This window comes from Podarcis erhardii (genome assembly GCF_964252035.2).
Source record: "Podarcis erhardii genome assembly, chromosome: 17".
Taxonomy (NCBI): domain Eukaryota; kingdom Metazoa; phylum Chordata; class Lepidosauria; order Squamata; family Lacertidae; genus Podarcis; species Podarcis erhardii.
In genome coordinates, this window is record NC_138515.1 from 1,808,023 (window position 1) to 1,825,556 (window position 17,534).

At 45.8% G+C, this 17,534-nt stretch overlaps 1 protein-coding gene across 2 annotated transcripts; it reads left to right on the forward strand.

Moving 5' to 3' along the window:
* Positions 1–4,840: 4,840 nt before the first annotated feature.
* On the forward strand, positions 4,841–17,396 carry EMD (emerin). 2 transcript variants are annotated; one of them, XM_081845849.1, is made up of 9 exons: positions 4,841–4,863; positions 10,035–10,124; positions 11,442–11,534; positions 11,625–11,705; positions 11,991–12,074; positions 12,679–12,759; positions 14,664–14,767; positions 14,895–14,947; positions 16,741–17,396. In XM_081845849.1, exons 2-9 carry the CDS (start codon positions 10,043–10,045, stop codon positions 16,994–16,996), a joined length of 834 nt encoding a protein of 277 aa, XP_081701975.1. In that variant the 5' UTR covers positions 4,841–4,863; positions 10,035–10,042; the 3' UTR covers positions 16,997–17,396. The 2 variants fall into 2 exon arrangements, with proteins under 2 accessions (XP_081701975.1, XP_081701974.1); XM_081845848.1 differs by lacking the exon at positions 4,841–4,863 and adding an exon at positions 6,135–6,186.
* Positions 17,397–17,534: the final 138 nt, after the last annotated feature.

The window sequence follows — 17,534 nt, forward strand, 5'->3', positions numbered from 1 at the left end:
GGGGTGGAATTTTCCCTGAACAAAATGTGCAGACTGTAAGTAGCATTCCTTTGCTTTCTCTTGGTCTCCTGGGGGGCGAGTCCTGGGGTCCCCTGCACAGCCTTGGCTCTCTGGAAATCAACCCGGCCAGTCTTCTCCAGAGAGCTCAGCTCCTCCACACGCTTCCCCTGCCTTCCCCTTTTCTCTCCCCTCTCATCATTTACATTTACTAGGACATTCCTAGCCCACTTTCCTCCCAGGAGCTCCAGGTGGCCTTCATGGTTTTCCCTGCCACCAATTGTTATCTTCACAGCAGCCCTGCCAAGTAGGCTAGGCTGGCCCAAGGTCCACCAGGGAGCTTCATGGCTGAGTGGGGATTCGAACCCGGCTCTCCCAGGTCCTCCTAGTCCAGCCCTCCGACTACACCTCTGCCTGGCTCCATTTTGCATCTCTCCAGCTGCCCTATGACCTCAGCCTTCTCCCCCTTCCTGGGGGTCTCTCTGGCTCCAAGGAAGACTCCACCACCTTCCTCATGTTCTGCTCCTCTTCTGGGACACCTTGATGCTTGGAGGACCCTCCTAGGGGTCGCCTCCCTCTCTAGGAAGGGCAGGGCTGTCCTAAGAAGATGAGGCAGAGCAGCCCTTAAACAGCTGGCAATGCTTCTCTTTCCTTTGGGCTGGAGCTCTTGAGCCCATAGCACTTGGGGCCTCCTTTCTCTCTCTGCCAGCCCTTTGTGGTCTGGGCTGCCTCTTTCCAAGTGATGCCCTTTCAGGTGACTGAACTGCAGAGAGATGGAAGGAATTGGGCCAGATGGCCCTCCTCACACACAAAGATCCCCCAAGAATTGGGGCTGCCGGCTTCTGAGTCGCTCTCTTGTCTTGTCTCTTCTAGGTTCAGGTGCTTAAGACGCAGCAACAGGGTGGCCCCCCCTGCAAGGCCCAGAGCAGTCCATGGTGTCAGGTGAGCAAGTGGTCTCCTTTTTGGGACAGAAGAGGGCAGGCATGAGCTGGGGGGGGCAGCTAGTCCAAAGATGTACAGAGCCAGATGGCTGGATCGACCCACAGTCCATCTGGGCCAGCATCTGGAAACCCAACCCCCCTAGCGACCGATGTGGGGCCCGATGGAGGAAGCAGGGTGCTGGGCTGCGGGGCAAGGCAGGGGAGGGGGCAGCTGTCAGTGGGAGGGGCATCTTCCCTGGGGAGCCATGTTCTGGGGAGAAGGCCAGGATTGGCCCCTAAAGCCTGGGGTGTCCCTCCCCTGTAGTAGGACTTGGAATACAAGAGAAAACTCTTAGAATAGCCTTGCCAGTGGCTCTGGGACGAACTCACCTGCCCCATGTTCTTCTCTTTGCGGATGTGCTGGGGTTCCACATCCCTTCCCTATAGGATAAAATGAGAGCAGGGAGTGGATCCCTCAGCCCTGCCCCCCACTGCACTCTGCACTCTCAGATGCGGAGGAGCCCCCCCCCCCCCGGAACTGACAGCCTGACTTTTGCATTTCAGCTGCTGGAGGAAGATCAGCTATACCTCCAGAACTGCCAGGCAGCTTGGCTCAGGGGCTCTGAACCCTGAAGTGCTCCAAGCATCTTTTGCTGCTGCATCACTCTCAGGTTGACTCATGTTAAGCTTGTGGTCCACTAAGACCCCTAGATCCTTTTCCCATGTACTACTAGCAAACCAGGTATCCCTCATCTTATATTGGTGCAGAACCTTAGATTTGTCCCTATTGAATTTCTTTTTGCTTTTGGTCATTTATCATTAAGTTATTACAAAAAAAATGGAATTAGGAGTCATATTCATAAAAGGAATTAAGGCAATTTATACAGATCAAACTGCAAACCTGATTGTAAATAATGCCATTACAGGAAAAATGTAAGATACAGAAGGGGACAAGGCAAGGCTCCCCCCCCCCCAATCACTACTACTACTACTACTACTACTACTACTTCTTCTTCTTCTTCTTCTTCTTCTTCTTCTTCTTCTTCTTCTTCTTCTTCTTCTTAAAAAAAATAAAATATTTTTATTAACCAATTTCCACATAACAATTTACCAATCCTCTTAATCAGTTACATTATTTCCCCCCCTTTCCCCCTCCCCCCCACCAAGGACTTCCCTCAGCTCCCCTCTGATTTCTTTACATATATTGTTTTCTGCATGTTGTAAAATTGTACTTACTTTATCTATCACATGTTCAGCTAATAAATTTGTGAATGTTTATTCAAAACTTGCCAAAGAGTCCAATTCATTTTGTTGTCTTTTTATATAGTTTGTAAAAAGTTATCATTCTTCCTTGAAGTCACAGTTGTCCTTTTCATGCAGTTTATATTTGGCCAATTCCGCATAGCTCATCAATTTTTCTTGCCACAGTTCTTTTGATGGTATTTCCTCATTCTTCCATCGTTGTGCTAACAAGACTCTTGCTGCTGTTGTAGCATACATAAATAAGTTCTTTACTTTTCTTAGCAAGTCTTGTCCTACAGTCCCTAACAAAAATGCTTCTGGGTTTTTTCTTACAAATGTCAATTTAAACATTTTTTTCAATTCATTATATATCATTTCCCAAGGTTTTTTTTAAACTTCCCTACATTCCCACCACATATGATAAAAAGTCCCTTCTTTTTCTTTACATTTCCAACATGTGATTGACCCAGTTTTATACATTTTTGCTATCTGTACTGGTGTTATATACCATCTATAAATCATTTTCATGTAATTTTATTTCAAAAGAGAACAGTTTGTAAATTTTAAATCTATTTTTCACAGTTTCCCCAATCCTCAAATTGTACATTATGTCCTATATCTTGTGCCTATTTGATCATGACCGATGTGACCTCCTCATCTTTTGTCTCCAGTTCTAGCAAGATATTATATGCTTTCTTCAGCATTTTCACTTCTTCTATAACTTCCTTTTGAAATGTAGAAGTTGTGTAACTAAACCCTTTCTTGTTGTCTTCCTTGTACATCTCATGTAATTGTCTGTAGTGTAACCAACTTTGAAAATGATATATTTCCTCATAATCTTTTAATTTCCATTTTCCTTCTTGGTCTTTCAGCAAATCTCTCTCTATATGTAGGCCACTTCCCCTTTGTGCCAAGTGGTTTTAGTAACAAAGCTTCAATTGGTGATAACCACCAAGGTGTTTTTTGTTCTATTAAATCTTTGTATCTCTCTCACAACCTCATTAGTGATCTCCTGATTATATGGTTGTAAAATCCTTTGTGCACTTTCCCTTTCCCATACCATAAGTATGCATGCCATCCAAATGTATTATCATGACCTTCCAAATCTAATGCTTCTTCCTATTCCAGTTTTATCCAGTCCCTAATCCACACCAAACATGCATCCTCATAATACAGTTTGAGGTCTGGGCGGGCAAAACTGCCTCTTTCTTTTATATCTGTAAGTATCTTATGTTTAATCCTTGGCCTTTTGCTCCCCCCCCCACCAGACAAACTTAGAAATACCCTTCTGCCATCTTTTGAGGCAATCATCTTTTACCATTACTGGACCCCTTATCACTGCTTCAATCATGTATTAATCCTAGAGGTGTTGATGCGGAAGGTAAGAAATAATTTTGACATAAAGGGGATATGGATGGGCCAACGGAATTATAAGGTAAAAGCCTTTGCAAGTGATGTGGTGTTTTCTGTAGAAGAACCATTGACAAGTGTACCTAAGTTATTGGAGGAAATAGGGAAATATGGATGTGGGTGGCACAGAAGGACACAGGTGGCACTGTGGGTTAAACCACAGAGCCTAGGACTTGCCGATCAGAAGGTCAGCATTTCAAATCCCTGCGATGGGGTGAGCTCCCGTTGCTCGGTCCCTGCTCCTGCCAACCTAGCAGTTCGAAAGTACGTCAGAGTGCAAGTAGATAAATAGGTACCACTCCGGCGGGAAGGTAAATGGCATTTCCGTGCGCTGCTCTGGTTCGCCAGAAGCGGCTTAGTCCTGCTGGCCACATGACCTGGAAGCTGTACGCCGGCTCCCTCGGCCAATAAAGCGAGATGAGCGTCGCAACCCCAGAGTCGGCCACAACTGGACCTAACGGTCAGGGGTCCCTTTACCTTTACCTTTAAGGAAATATGGAGAAGTTGCAGGTCTTAAATAAAACTAAAACTAAGGTTTTAGTGAAAAATATGGATGCACAGGCAAAAAAAGGTTGGCAGATGGCCAGTGGGCTGACAACTGAGAAAAAGGTGAAGTACTGTATCTGGAAATATGGTTAACAGTGAAAAACTCCAATATATTTCAAAATAAATATGTAAAGACATGGAAAGATGTAAGAAAAAAATATTGAGTTATGGGGAAGAATGAAACTCTCTCTAATAGGCAGAGTTTTGGTTATAGAAATGAATATTTTGCCTAAAATGCTATTTTTATTTCAAACGGCTCCAATCGGAGGCATAACAAGATGCTTCAAAGAATGGCAAAAATATATTTCTAGGTTTGTCTGGCAGGGAAGAAACCGAGAATTAAATATAAAATTTTCATAGATCTAAAATAAAGAGGTGGGTTTTCCTTGCTAGATGAGGGGCTTGTCTCCCCTTCTCCGCCAAACTGCGCTGCAGTGAATCAGGCCCGAGTCCCGCTCGCCACCCGCTCGGCCAGGGCCAGGAGAGACTCGGCCGCCTCCCCACCCAGAGCCCCGGCTTCAGCTCCCGAGGGCCGGGAGGCGGCGGGCGGCCTCTCCATGGTCGGGCCGAGCGCGGCCTGCGCCAGCTGGCAAGCCGCCCGAGGGAAGGGCGCGCGACGGAGGCCCGCCCCGGAGCCGGGCGGGGTCCGAGGAGCCGGGCGGCGCGATCCCGCCTCAGTCACTCGGCGCTGGTGCCCGGCCCGGCGCGCCCCTAGCAGCAGCAGCAGCAGCAGCAGCAGCAGGAGCAGGTAGGGCGCGGCGCCCCCGCTTCTCCGCCTTCCCCGCGCCTTCCCCTCGGGCGGGTTCCCCCGCGCCGCTCCCCGTGGCCGGATTCGGCGGCTGCCCGGGCGAGGCCTTTCTCCCGAGGAGGCTCGCTGCCTGTGGCGGAGAGCGAGGGACGCCGAGACCGAGCTGGGGCGCCGGGGCCCGTCGGAGGGAGCGCCAGAGAGGCGAGGGCTGAAGGCTTGGCAGCGCCGAGGCCGAGCGGGGCCGCCCCTTCGGGCAAGCCGCGCCGGGGTGGAGCACGTGGGGCGCGGCGGGGGCCGCGCTCCCTCCCCGCTCCGAGTGCTCCTCGCCGCGCCCGCCGCCCGCCCGCCCGCTCCCCAGCCGCGTCGCCCGAGCCGTGCCGTGCCGCCGTCGGTCCGGCCTCGTCGGCCCCGCGGCCTTGACTTGGGGAAACTTGGCCGCTTGACGCTCCTCCCTCGGCCTTCGCGTCCCGGCTAAGGGCTGCTCCGGGCGCTGCTCGGGACCGGAGCCCCGACTGGCCTCTTTCCCGGGAGCGAGACCCGAGTTCCGCGGCCCCGGCTTGGCCAGGCTGCCCTTCTCCAGCCTCCGTCTCCGCCTGCTCTTCCGGCTGAACTGCCTCCCCCATTCCGGGCGAACATGTGCAGCTGGGAGGAGTTCAGGGCTTTGCCTGCATGTAGCTCTTTCTGCTTCAAATTTATGTAGTCTGGATTGATACGGCAAATATTCTCTTGCCTTACCTTCCCCACCTTCAAATGCTCCCATTTTTTCAAAGAGGAGACCATTCATATTGTACCTTATTCAGTACCAAAAGTTTTAAATCACTTAAAATGTTTACGTATTTTAAAAAGAAACTTGTAATATTTGTAAAATTTCCACTATTATGTATAAAATGTGTATCCAACACCCAGGCGGCCAGCTGGAAATCGGCTTCTGGGGCCCAGGTCTCCTTTCCTGCCTGGAGAGATGGACAAGGGGCCAGGTGACACATCCACCTGTCCAGTACCAGGCAAACAGGAGAATTGAATCTGGCATCCACTTCCACATACTTTGAATTTTTGCAGTAACATTTTGGAAAAAATATTTTTATATGTTTCTATAGCATTTAAAATTAGCATGGCTTAAAAACGTGTGTGGGTGTTTGTATATGTACACGTGTTTGTGAAATCTTAATCTGGATATTTTCCCAGTTCAGTTTTTGTAAAGAAAAATAATAATTGAAAATCACATATTTAGTATTAAATCCATCTGGATGTGCCTGAAATGTATTCTATCTGCAGCCAATTCTACAAGAGCAGGAGGAGGTCAGTCCCCTTTCTCACCACCTGGTGAGTAGTTGGGAAATTACATGCCCTTTCTATAGACTTTGGCAACTGTTCATTTGCAAGGTCAATAAACTGCTTTTGCTTCAAATCACATTGCCCTGCCCTGCCCAACCCATTAGCAATCAATCGCTTGTAAGTGTTAAGAGCTCTTGCTGAGGCAGTGCTGCCTTGGGGGCCTGTCTCACCTCTCTTGGGACAGTGGAGAAAAAAAGCACTTAATTTTCCATAGTTTCTCGTGTCACATTCCCCTCACAATCCCTTTTATTGGATACTGGATGCACAGAGCAATCCTAGGAATGTTTACTAGTAAGTCCCATTGAGTTCCATGGAAGTTAATTCTCTGTGAACTGTGTTTAGGATTGCAGACTATTTTTGTTTCCCTGCCTTAGTTCATTCTTATGTAGTTGGTTTTGTGAGTGCATGACTTCGTTTTGCCCACTTCACTGAAATCATCCCCACTTATGAAACGGTTCTTTGTGCGGAACCTGTCACAATCTCATTTGTTACCAGCTTGCATTTTGTTTCATTTTTTTTAAAATATATTTATTAAAGTTTTTGAATATGAATGCACAAATAATAAACAATCTTACTTCTATCACAAACGTAGTTTCATCACTTCTTTGGACTCCCTCGCATCTCCCGCTCCCATTTACATCGTTAAAAGATTTTTCCAAACAAATTATCAACTTATTTACAATCTCGTGTCCACTCCTTCAAATATAATCTAGCAATTCTTCCAAAAAATTTTATATTTTCTTTAGTCTCACTTATCATCAAATTTAAATCTAATTTAGTGGTGGCCAATTTTTTATAATCTAGCATCCTTCTTAACATTCAACCAAATTACAATGTTTTTGTAGATACATCTTAAATTTCTTCCAGTCTTCCTCAATCTTCTCTTCTCCCAGGTCTCGGATTCTGCCAGTCATCTCGGCCAGTTGCATATAGTCCATCAGCTGCATCTGCCACTCTTCCAGTGTGGGTAGATCTTGAGTTTTCCAGTTTTTTGCGATGAGTATCCTTGCTGCCGTTGTTGCATACATAAATAATGTTCGGTCCTTCTTTAGCACCTTCTGGCCGACAATACCCAGAAGGAAGGCCTCTGGTTTCTTAGGGAAGGTATACTTAAATACCTTTTTCAGCTCATTATATATCATTTCCCAGAAGGCCTTCACCTTAGGGCATGTCCACCAGAGGTGAAAGAATGTTCCTTCATTTTCTTTACATTTCCAACATTTATTATCAGACGAATGGTATATTTTGGCAAGTTTAACTGGAGTCATGTACCATCTATATATCATTTTCATTACATTTTCCTTCAGAGCATTACATGCGGTGAAGTTCAGCCCAGTGGTCCACAACCTTTCCCAATCCTCAAACATAATGTTATGCCCAATGTCCTGCGCCCACTTTATCATAGCCGATTTAACCATTTCGTCTTGTGTATTCCATTTTAACAGCAAGTTATACATTCTAGATAGTACCTTAGTCTTTGGTTCTAACAATTCTGTTTCTAACTTCGATTTCTCCACCTGGAACCCTAACTTTTTGTCATTTTTAAAAACTTCTTTAATCTGAGCGTAATGTAACCAGTCTCGCACTTTATCCTTCATTTTCTCCAAACTCTGCAATTTCCAATTGTCTCCATCTTTTTCTAATATTTCCCAATATTTTGGCCATTTGGCCTCCATATTGGGTCTTTTTCGGGCCTTAGCTTCCAGAGGTGAAAGCCACCTTGGAGTTTTATTTTCCAATAAGTCTTTATATTTTGTCCAGACATTAAACACTGCTTTCCTGACAATATGGTTCTTAAAGGCCTTATTGATCTTAACTTTGTCATACCATAAGTATGCATGCCAACCAAAAGCATTGTTAAAACCTTCCAAGTCCAGTACGTCAGTGTCTTCGAGAAGTAGCCAGTCTTTTAGCCAGCAGAAAGCTGCGGCTTCATAGTACAACTTTAAGTCTGGCAGGGCAAAGCCCCCTCTTTCTTTCGTATCTGTTAATATCTTAAACTTAATTCTGGGCTTTTTGCCCTGCCAGACAAATTTAGATATATCTTTCTGCCACTTCCAGAAGCACTCCGTCTTGTCCACAATCTGTAGTGTTTGAAACAAAAACAACATTTTTGGCAATACATTCATCTTAATAGCAGCAATTCGGCCTAACAAAGAAAGCTTCAGTTTTGTCCAACTGTCCAAGTCTCTCTTGATTTCAGACCAACATTTTTCATAGTTATCCTTAAATAGACTCAGATTTTTTGCTGTTATGTTTACCCCTAGGTACTTTACCTTTTTAACCATAGTTAGTTCTGTTTCTCTCTGAAACCGTTCTGACTCTGTATCTGTCAAATTTTTTTCCAGCACCTTGGTTTTCTGTTTGTTTAATTTAAATCCCGCCACCCGACCAAAGTCCTGAATCAATTGTAATACTCTTTTCGTACTAGATTCTGGCTCCTGCAGGGTCAAAACTAGGTCATCTGCAAAAGCTTTAAGTTTGTATTGTTTCGCTCCGACCTGAATCCCTTCCACCAACCGGTCCCCTCTGATCATGTTCAAGAGCACCTCCAGAACCGAAATAAATAACAGAGGGGAGATCGGGCAGCCTTGTCGTGTTCCTTTTTCAATTTTGAACTCTTCTGTAACCACATTGTTAACTATCAATTTAGCCTTTTGTTCTGAATATATTGCATCAATCCCATTCTCAAACCCCCGTCCCACTCCCATTTCTTTTAAATTTCCCTTCATAAATTTCCAAGAAATATTATCAAAGGCCTTCTCCGCATCTATAAAAATTAGCACTGCTTTTGTGTTTATATCTGTTTGCAAAAGTTCCAAAATGTCAATAATGTTCCTTGTATTAGCAAACATGTGTCTACCTGGGAGAAAGCCTGCTTGGTCTTTATGAATTACCTCATTTAAAACTCTTTTAAATCTACTTGCCAAAACATCTGCAAATATTTTGTAATCCACATTTAAAAGGGAAATGGGACGATAGTTCTTGAGTTGTGTCTTTTCAGTTTCCAGTTTTGGTATCAATGTGATAAAGGCTTCCTTCCACGATTCCGGCGCCCTCTTCCCCTCCATAATTTCGTTACAGACCTCCATCATTGGTTGGATCAAGTAGTCTTTTAGTGTCTTATAATACTTGGAGGTCAAGCCGTCTGGCCCTGGAGATTTGCCCAGTTGCATGTTCTGAATGGCTTGTTCAATCTCTTGTCGTGTTATTTTGTTGTTCAGGATTAATCTGTTTTTTTGTGACAACTTTGTTAGTCCATTTCTTTCCAAAAATTGTTTAATCTCAACCTCATCTTGCGGCCCTTGAGTATATAATTTTTTGAAGTATCTCTGGAAGCACTTTCTAATTTCCATGGGGTTCTGAATATTTCTTCCTTAGATTTCTAGATTTGTGACTGTATTTAATTTTTGTCTCTTCTTCAACTGCCACGCAAGCAGTTTCCCACATTTGTTCGCCGATTCAAAAGTTTTTTGTTTCATTAATTTAATCTTCCACTCTATTTCCTGGTTTATCAATTTAGAATATTGTGCTTGGTAGAGTTTAATTTCTCTCAGAATCGGCTGTGACTTCGGATTTGATCTTAACTTCTTCTCCAGTTCTTTGATTTTCTGCAAGATCTTATCTTTCCTTTCATTTTGTGTCCTTTTCTTTACGGCGTTCTGTTGTATCAAGAACCAGCTTGCATTTTGTTTCAGGGTGAATTGTTTTAATTGCTGGTGTAGTCTTTTAAAAATATATTTATATCTATTTATTTCCTCTTAAAATCATGGCATGAGGAGTACTGTGTGTAACTCTCCCTTCATGCTCCCCCAACCCCATTCTGTATTTTCTAGGTAGCACCATGGAGGCGTATGAAGGTTTGACAGATAAAGAGCTTATTGCCCGTCTGAAGAAATACAGCATCCCACATGGGCCTCTTGTTGGTATGGACTCTAGCACTACACCTGTCTCTCTCAGGGGAATGAAATAGATTTGCAATTGGAGCTTAGAAAGGGAAAGCTCAGTAAGCCAGGCCTACAGCTTACATATAAAGTGTAAACAGGGGAATCTGTTAGAGTGGACAGATGTAAAAGAGAATTGGACTGAGCAGACAATAGTAAAGAATGGTAAAGAAGGTGGATTCTGCATGTGCTGTTGTGGGAGATGAGAGACAGATGCCAGGGCTTCTCTACCTGGGAAAGTAACCCATCTAGGAGAAGGAAATCTCTGATCCTAAACCTCCACTGCCTTGTGGGACATCTTCAGGAGAAGAAAAGGCTAAAGAGTAAATCCTAAACCAATCTGGAGTAGAGTCCCGAAGCCGGTTGGATGGCACCTTGTACGCCCTCCTTCCGGCAACTCCTGCAGCCAAGCTGGTGCCAAACATATTGTTCCGCTTTCCTTTGGGACTGGGCGGGTTTGCACCCCAGGTTTGCTGCTAACACACCAATTGTCTTCTCCCCACCCCCCTTTTAGGCACACTCCATTGTCTCTCGAGATAGATGTCAGCAAGGGGAGGGGTTTTCAGCTTTACGTACTGAAATTCCCTCTTGTATGCTGAATTTGTAAAGATGTAGTAGCCCAGTCTTGTCTTGGATCAGGCCACCCAGGGCTTTTTTTCCAGCTGGAACTTGCCGGAACTCAGTTGCGGCACCCCTCATGTGGGCGCCATTGCCATTATAAGAGAACAAGGTTCCAACACCTTTTTTTCTAGAAAAAAAGCCACCCAAAAGCCTGCCTTCTACATAGCAGAAGGGAACAGTGGGTAAGGGAAGGTGGATCCTTCCTGTCACACACCATCCTGTCCAGCTCTTTATTCTGAGTATGGCTAGGTTGGAGAGAGAGGTGTCTGGAAGAATGGAGCGTACGATGGGGAGAATTCACCATGTCCTCCTTTTAAAAATCAATAATCACCAGCCCGTGCTTTCAAGGGGACTAAGAAAAGCAGCCACAAAGAACAAATGTGGGAGCCTTTATCTTGCCTGGTTTGTCCCTTAACATTAGAAGATAGAATGGAGGGAGAAGAAAGCTACCAAAGTGGATAATTGTTTTGAAAAAACCTTGTTGGTTAACTGAGGTATTTGCATGCCATCAATATTGCCGTGATCCTCAAGCAGCAGAGGGGGTGTGGAAAAGGCTGCAAGGTCAGGTGGGCTTTTGAAGTGGGCAGCTGTTTGAAAGAGGCATGAGTGAGAGTCTTGTGGGAGCAGTAAACTTTTGTCATCTAGGAGTTAACCTCCAGCTTGGATTCTGTCCTTCAGGATCAACCCGGAAACTTTATGAAAAGAAAGTCTATGAATACGAGACTGAGCGTAGAAAGCATCCTTCACCTGGAAAAGGATCACTGTCCACAGGTGAGAATAATTGGGGGGGAACAGGGAAAGGGACCCCTGTCAGACACTTGTCCTAATGCCCCTCCTTCCCATGTGTTTTTACAAACGTAGAGCCATCCACCAGCGAAAGCTACATCCGAGAGACCTTTGTGAGTCCTCAGAGTAGGCCAAACCTCAACTATGGGCGAGAAGGTGAGACGTTTTAGAAATAACTCCTGAATTCCCAGTAAAACAGAAAGCCGGTTTGTAGGGAGGAATTTAGGGACCATTAGAGCATCAATCTAGGAGATGTGGGGAGCAAAAAGGGTAGCTTTGTCAGGGTGGAATATCATCATCACTAAGGGGATCATCTCTTCAGGGGAGGGCAGGGCAGGGCAGCATAGCCTGAGTGTGTGGTCAGTTTTCTAGTACTTTTGGGGAACAAAGGACAACTGCTGCCACCAAACCAAACTCTCCAATTCATTTTGCCCCTCCCAGCTCTTGGCTCTACAAGGACTTACGTAACAGAAAACTATGACTCTCCAGGATCCAAGGAATACTATTCGGAGTATATAAATGAAGGTAGGGGGCTCCACTGGTCTCCACATTCAAGTCTTGCTTTCTGAAAATACAGTAATTAAAATTGATAAGCCAAACGGTTTATATTGTCTCAGCTTGGCTTCAGTATCTCATACGTAGACTAAGATTAGTCATTTATTTCATTTCATAAAATTTATATACTACTTGATTATAAAAAAGCTCCTCAAAGCGGTTTACAAAGCGAAATCCTATGAAAATTAACTTTAAGCTAGTCTAGGATCTCTTGTCCCAATGATTTGTTGATGGGACAAAGTGCAACTAAGTATCGGTGAATTTAGGTGAGCAGTTTTGATTTTGCAGTGTTCCGACAGTCTGGGTTAGCTGTGACAAGGAAGGCACGCCCTGTAAAAATCAACATTCTGCACCTCAAACAGATTAATCTACAATCCATATAATGTGAGTGCAGAAATACAGTGTGCTGAAGCCTATTCTGCTGCCTGCTGTTGCTGCCTGTCTCCCACTCTCCCCATTAACATTTCCCCACAGCCACAAAGCCTAGAAATCTCATTTTTAACAAAGCCATGAAATCTAATAGGAGAGGAAAACCCTTTTGCTAAATATCTTCCCCCACCCTGTCCTTCCCTAGATTCCAGTCCCACCAGGTCCTACCTGAGTGAAAATTACCGTTTGCCTCGCCATGAAGGACGCTCCACATATGCGACTGAAGGTAGGAAAGACGGGGGGCTAGAGAAACCAGCCATGTAGAATCAGAGCTGAAGCATAGGGGTGGGGAACCCTCTTTGCCCTGTCAGGCCAGATCCTTATCTGCCCCCACCTCCCACATGCCAACCATGACAGGTGGGTGGGACAACCCAGCTGTCAGTCACTTAACAGCATTTTGCCATTGGATGACTAAACAGATGGGCAGCTGGCAGAGGAGTGGGATAACCCAAGTCCCTTGCACAGCACTTCCCAAACATCCAGTAATTGTTGGGTGCTTGGGAGGTGCTGTGCGGGGGCTTTGCTAGTGCTATGGGGCTCACTTTCTGCAGGAGTTGGCTACCCCAGTAGTTTCCAACTTTTTCAGACCCAGGATCCACTTTTACCCATTGCATTTGGGGACCCATTTCTGATTTTTTTTTACCATATGATGGTAATTCTGCTGTTATTGTGACCCAACTACCAGCTGAAGACCAGAAGGCTCCATCATCTAGTGGGCTTGAATTCAGTCCATCAGCTGATACTATACTTAGCACTACACTCCATCTCAGGAAGGGGGAGCCTTTTTCAGGCTGCAGGTCACATTCCCTAACCGCCTGCTAGTGGTAGTTAAGGCCAATGCAAAAGTGGGTGCAACCAGCACCTGACACACAGGCTCTCTCACTCCCCAGCAATTAGGCTTGGTTTTTTTTGTTTGTTTGTTTGTTTTTTAGCTTTTTAATCGCTGGCAGGGAGCAGGGTGACCCTTTTGAAGACTGCCGCTTCCCTTTCCAGCTGCAGTTCCCATGAAGATCGCAGAAATCTCTTTGAGGATTCCCACCTTCACTGCAGCAATTAATCTTGAATCCGGCCTCCACTTGAAGATCTTTTCCCAAGCCTAATTGCTGCATGGAGTTTGACCAAATGGGAGGTTGCAGCACATAGGGAGGGTTAATCCTTCCTAGCTGTGATACACCTGTTAAGGAATTGAGCTTTACTGTCCTGAACTGTCTGTGTATCATATGGGAATGTATAAGTTTGCTTCTAAGGCCCTAAACATCAAGAAAAAGGGACCTGTCACTGCTGATGTGATGAACTGCATGTTGCTCATCTGAGGGTTGAAGATTCCTGAAGGGTCTGTGATTGAAATGGGGAGCTTCTAAAAACAGGTGGAACCAGGGGGGTCTTCAAATCAGGGAGGTCACACATGATATACAAAAGTTTGCTGAGCCTGGTAGGAAGCAGCAAAGGCCTCTTTGGGATCTCAGAATGATAAGAAGAAACGGGATTGCTGGGGATACAGGCAATGCAAGGGAAAAGGCTGCAACCCATAAATAGAGATTCTCCTGAGAACCTGGTGAGTTTTAGGGTCTGAATAGGTTAGGGATAGAGGGTTGCATTAATCCACTTTGGACTTAGGTTTGCTCCAAAGGGAATATTTTTAGTTTCTCTAATTTGGGGGAGTTGCATTTCTTTCATTGTGATATTTGCACATTCTAAATTCAATATGTCTCCATTTTAGTAAATTTATCTCTGGTTTCATAAACCTGTGTGGTCTCAGCTTAATGTAAACACCTTGATGCCTATAGCAATAACTTCCGCTTCCTAAGGATGCAACAGAGAGACCCCAGGGAAATTATGGAGACTGTTTGATAAGGGACAGCCTGGCAAATAATCTCTTATCTGGTGGCAACAAGAACCTCAAATGGGAGAAGGGTGGGTGCAAGCAGAGGGGGTACATTCTTTGTTGTGGCCAGGTCTCCCTTCCCCAGGTAGCACAGCACTCACGAGAGCTGGGATGTGGCTATCACAGCCCCCCTGGAAAAATGCTGTTGCACTATTGGCTGGGGAGATCTCCTGGCCCGCCCTTCCCCATCCCTACTCTTGCCTATTCCATCTAATGGCTTTGTTTTTTGTCTTTGTTTTCCCCAGACTGGGATGCCAATTCTTCTAAGACGTCCACATCTTCCTACCAGAGTTACGTGTCATCGTTGACCAGTGGGGCACGTCCAGAGGCACCAAGTGCCCGCCAACCAGTAGGTTGTTCCTCACCTTTGTGGCAAGAACGAGGAAGCTACCCACGCTGGGCTTACATCCAATTCACCCAGGGAAGGGTCCCTTCATAGCTGCCCTGTGCTGATGGGCATCTGTCTATCTTTTCAGATTGCAGAGCCGTATCCCTACAATTCTAGCCAGAAGGATGTGCCATCTGTGAGGTAAGCAGGGATAATGCAGAGGCACCTGCAGGAAACAATATTCCAGGCAGAGCTGGTGGTGGAGTGAGATACTTGGCTCCTTGCTGAGGCAGACGTGGCCCATGCTGGATGGATGCTCAGTCTCAGTATTCCTCCCCCCCCCCCCCCGGGTCTGGCACCACCTTCTAGCCAGCAGATGGCTTTCCTACAGGTTTAGGGCTCAAGCTTATTCTCAGGCTACTAAGGAGTTCTGGAACCTAAATTGGCTCTAGACATAAAACTATGGGTGGTCACAGGACTGGCTAAATGTGGTGCTACCAAGTGCCTAGAGGTGAGCCTGCTGCCTCAGGCAGTGGATGCCAAGCCCTGTAATTGTCATCATCAGCATGAGAGCTGGGAGGGATCTTGGAGGCCATTCAGCCTAATTCCGGGCTCAGTGCAGGATCTGCAATGCCAGAAGAAACTATAGCCATCGCTGGCAGGTGGCCATCTAGCCCCTGGCCACCCCCAGTGAAGGAAAGGCCACTGGCTCTCGATGTAGCCCATTCCATGGTTAAACAACACTTTCCATTAGGAAGTTTCTCTTAATGGTTAGACCAAAATCTGCTTGCTTTCCATTTCCACCCATTGGTTCTAATCCTGTCTTCTGGAGCGACTGAGAACTAGTTATATAATGATAATAAAAATTTAGCATCTGTGTGGTGCTTTCTGGAGTTTCAAAACACTTTGCACATATTTATCTTCTGTATCCCTTACAACTGCTCTGTAAGGTAGCCAGAATGATTGTGGCCATATCACAGGGGATGGGTGGGGAGAGGGGGAAAGGGCTTGCTTTGGGCAGACATGATATTAGAATGAGGGATGTCTAGATTCATTGCTCAGGTGATAGAGCCACTGTGCTACACCAGTTCTCAGCAGGAAGGACCTTTGCAGAACAATTCACCAGGGTGTTCTCTTGTATGAGCTCCACCGAAACAAACTGGAGCTGGGAAACAGCATTACTGTGCTTTGAAGCGCTTCTTAATTTCACTGAGACTTAATCCATGGAGAGTGCCTCATATTAATTAGTGATAAGGAAGTTTTGCTTTTGGCAGTTGCCCAAATCTGTCATTGCACAATGGTTTGCTGAAACACTGTTGTCTGTTTTGTCAATGCCACAGCAGGGCACTACCTAGGAAGAACAGCACTTGCTAATGCTTTCCAGTTCAACCTAGCCCTAGGGTGGCCTCTTACATTCGCTATAGAAGGCTTCCCCACTGGTTGGGTACAAGGAAGGGGAGATGTGTAGAAGGAGCAGAAAGGAGACATACCCAGACTTGTGGCTAGAATTGCCAGCCACTTACAAATGTGAAAAGAGAGGGGTCATTGGCAGACATGGGGCCATTGCCCTTTGGAAAGTTGACGTATGCGGTGGGTACCATGACAATCTGTATTAGGGAAACTTTAATTTATGCAGTCTTGCATAAATTAGGTCCTGCCAACCTAGCAGTTCGAAAACACCCCTAAGTGCAAGTAGATAAATAGGGACCGCTTTATAGCGGGAAGGTAAACAGCGTTTCCGTGTGCGGCGCTGGTGCTGGCTCGCCAGATGCAGTTTCGTCACGCTGGCCACGTGACCTGGAAGTGTCTTCGGACAGTGCCGGCTCCCGGCCTCTTGAGCGAGATGAGCGCACAACCCTAGAGTCCGTCACGACTGGCCCGTATGGGCAGGGGTACCTTTACCTTTAATTTATGCAGGGTGGGTGGGGCTCATACTAAGCCCTAGTGGAAGGTGGCAGGAATGATCTCTCTCTACTCTGGAATTGCCTTTTCAGGGACAGCAGTTCCTACCAAAGCATCTTCTACCGGAAATCACCTGGCTTGTCCACTCTGGGGGTGGAGCCACGCCGTGCCATCCATCCCGAGCGCCAGACCCAAGCAGCAGAAGGGGCCACAGGAACAAAACGTTACCTGCCCTTGTGGCCCCAGCTCTTCCTCTTTGTGTTGCTGGCTGGCTTCTTGGCCTTCATCTACTTTTTCCTTCAGGGTGGTGCTGACGACAACCCTTTTGTGAAGTTTCTTCAGCAGTGAGGCCTCAGCTATGGGGGCACATTGTACACCTAGGCCGTCTCCTCAAAAAGAGCCTGGGATATCTCTCTCAGGCTGTCACTAAGTGCCTTCTTGTTTGTAACCCCCAAGTGGAGGGTAGAATAGAGGGGCTAAAAGATGGAGGTATCCTATCAACCTCCCCAAATCATGGCAGCTCCCCACCTCCCTTGTCAAACTTCAGCTAGCTTAAACTGGAGTATTTTTAATCTGCTATTTTTGTAACTTGTGCTTTATTAATTGGGCATGGGTGGCTATTTCACATGAGCGGGAAAGAGAAATGAGGGGATATATGTAGCTTATCAATAGCTTTTTCTTTAAACATGTGTGCCAACATGAAATATCCAATAAACCCCACGAAGGGTTTTGTTTTTGTATTTTTAAAGATTGTGTCTTTCATTTTTATCTCTATGTAGACAATTACTAATTCACCTTTTCCATTGTCACTGCTACTGCTTATTCCCCCCCTTCCCTCAGATGAAGTAGCAGGTCACTCTCTAAAACTGCAGGTAACAAGCAGCGA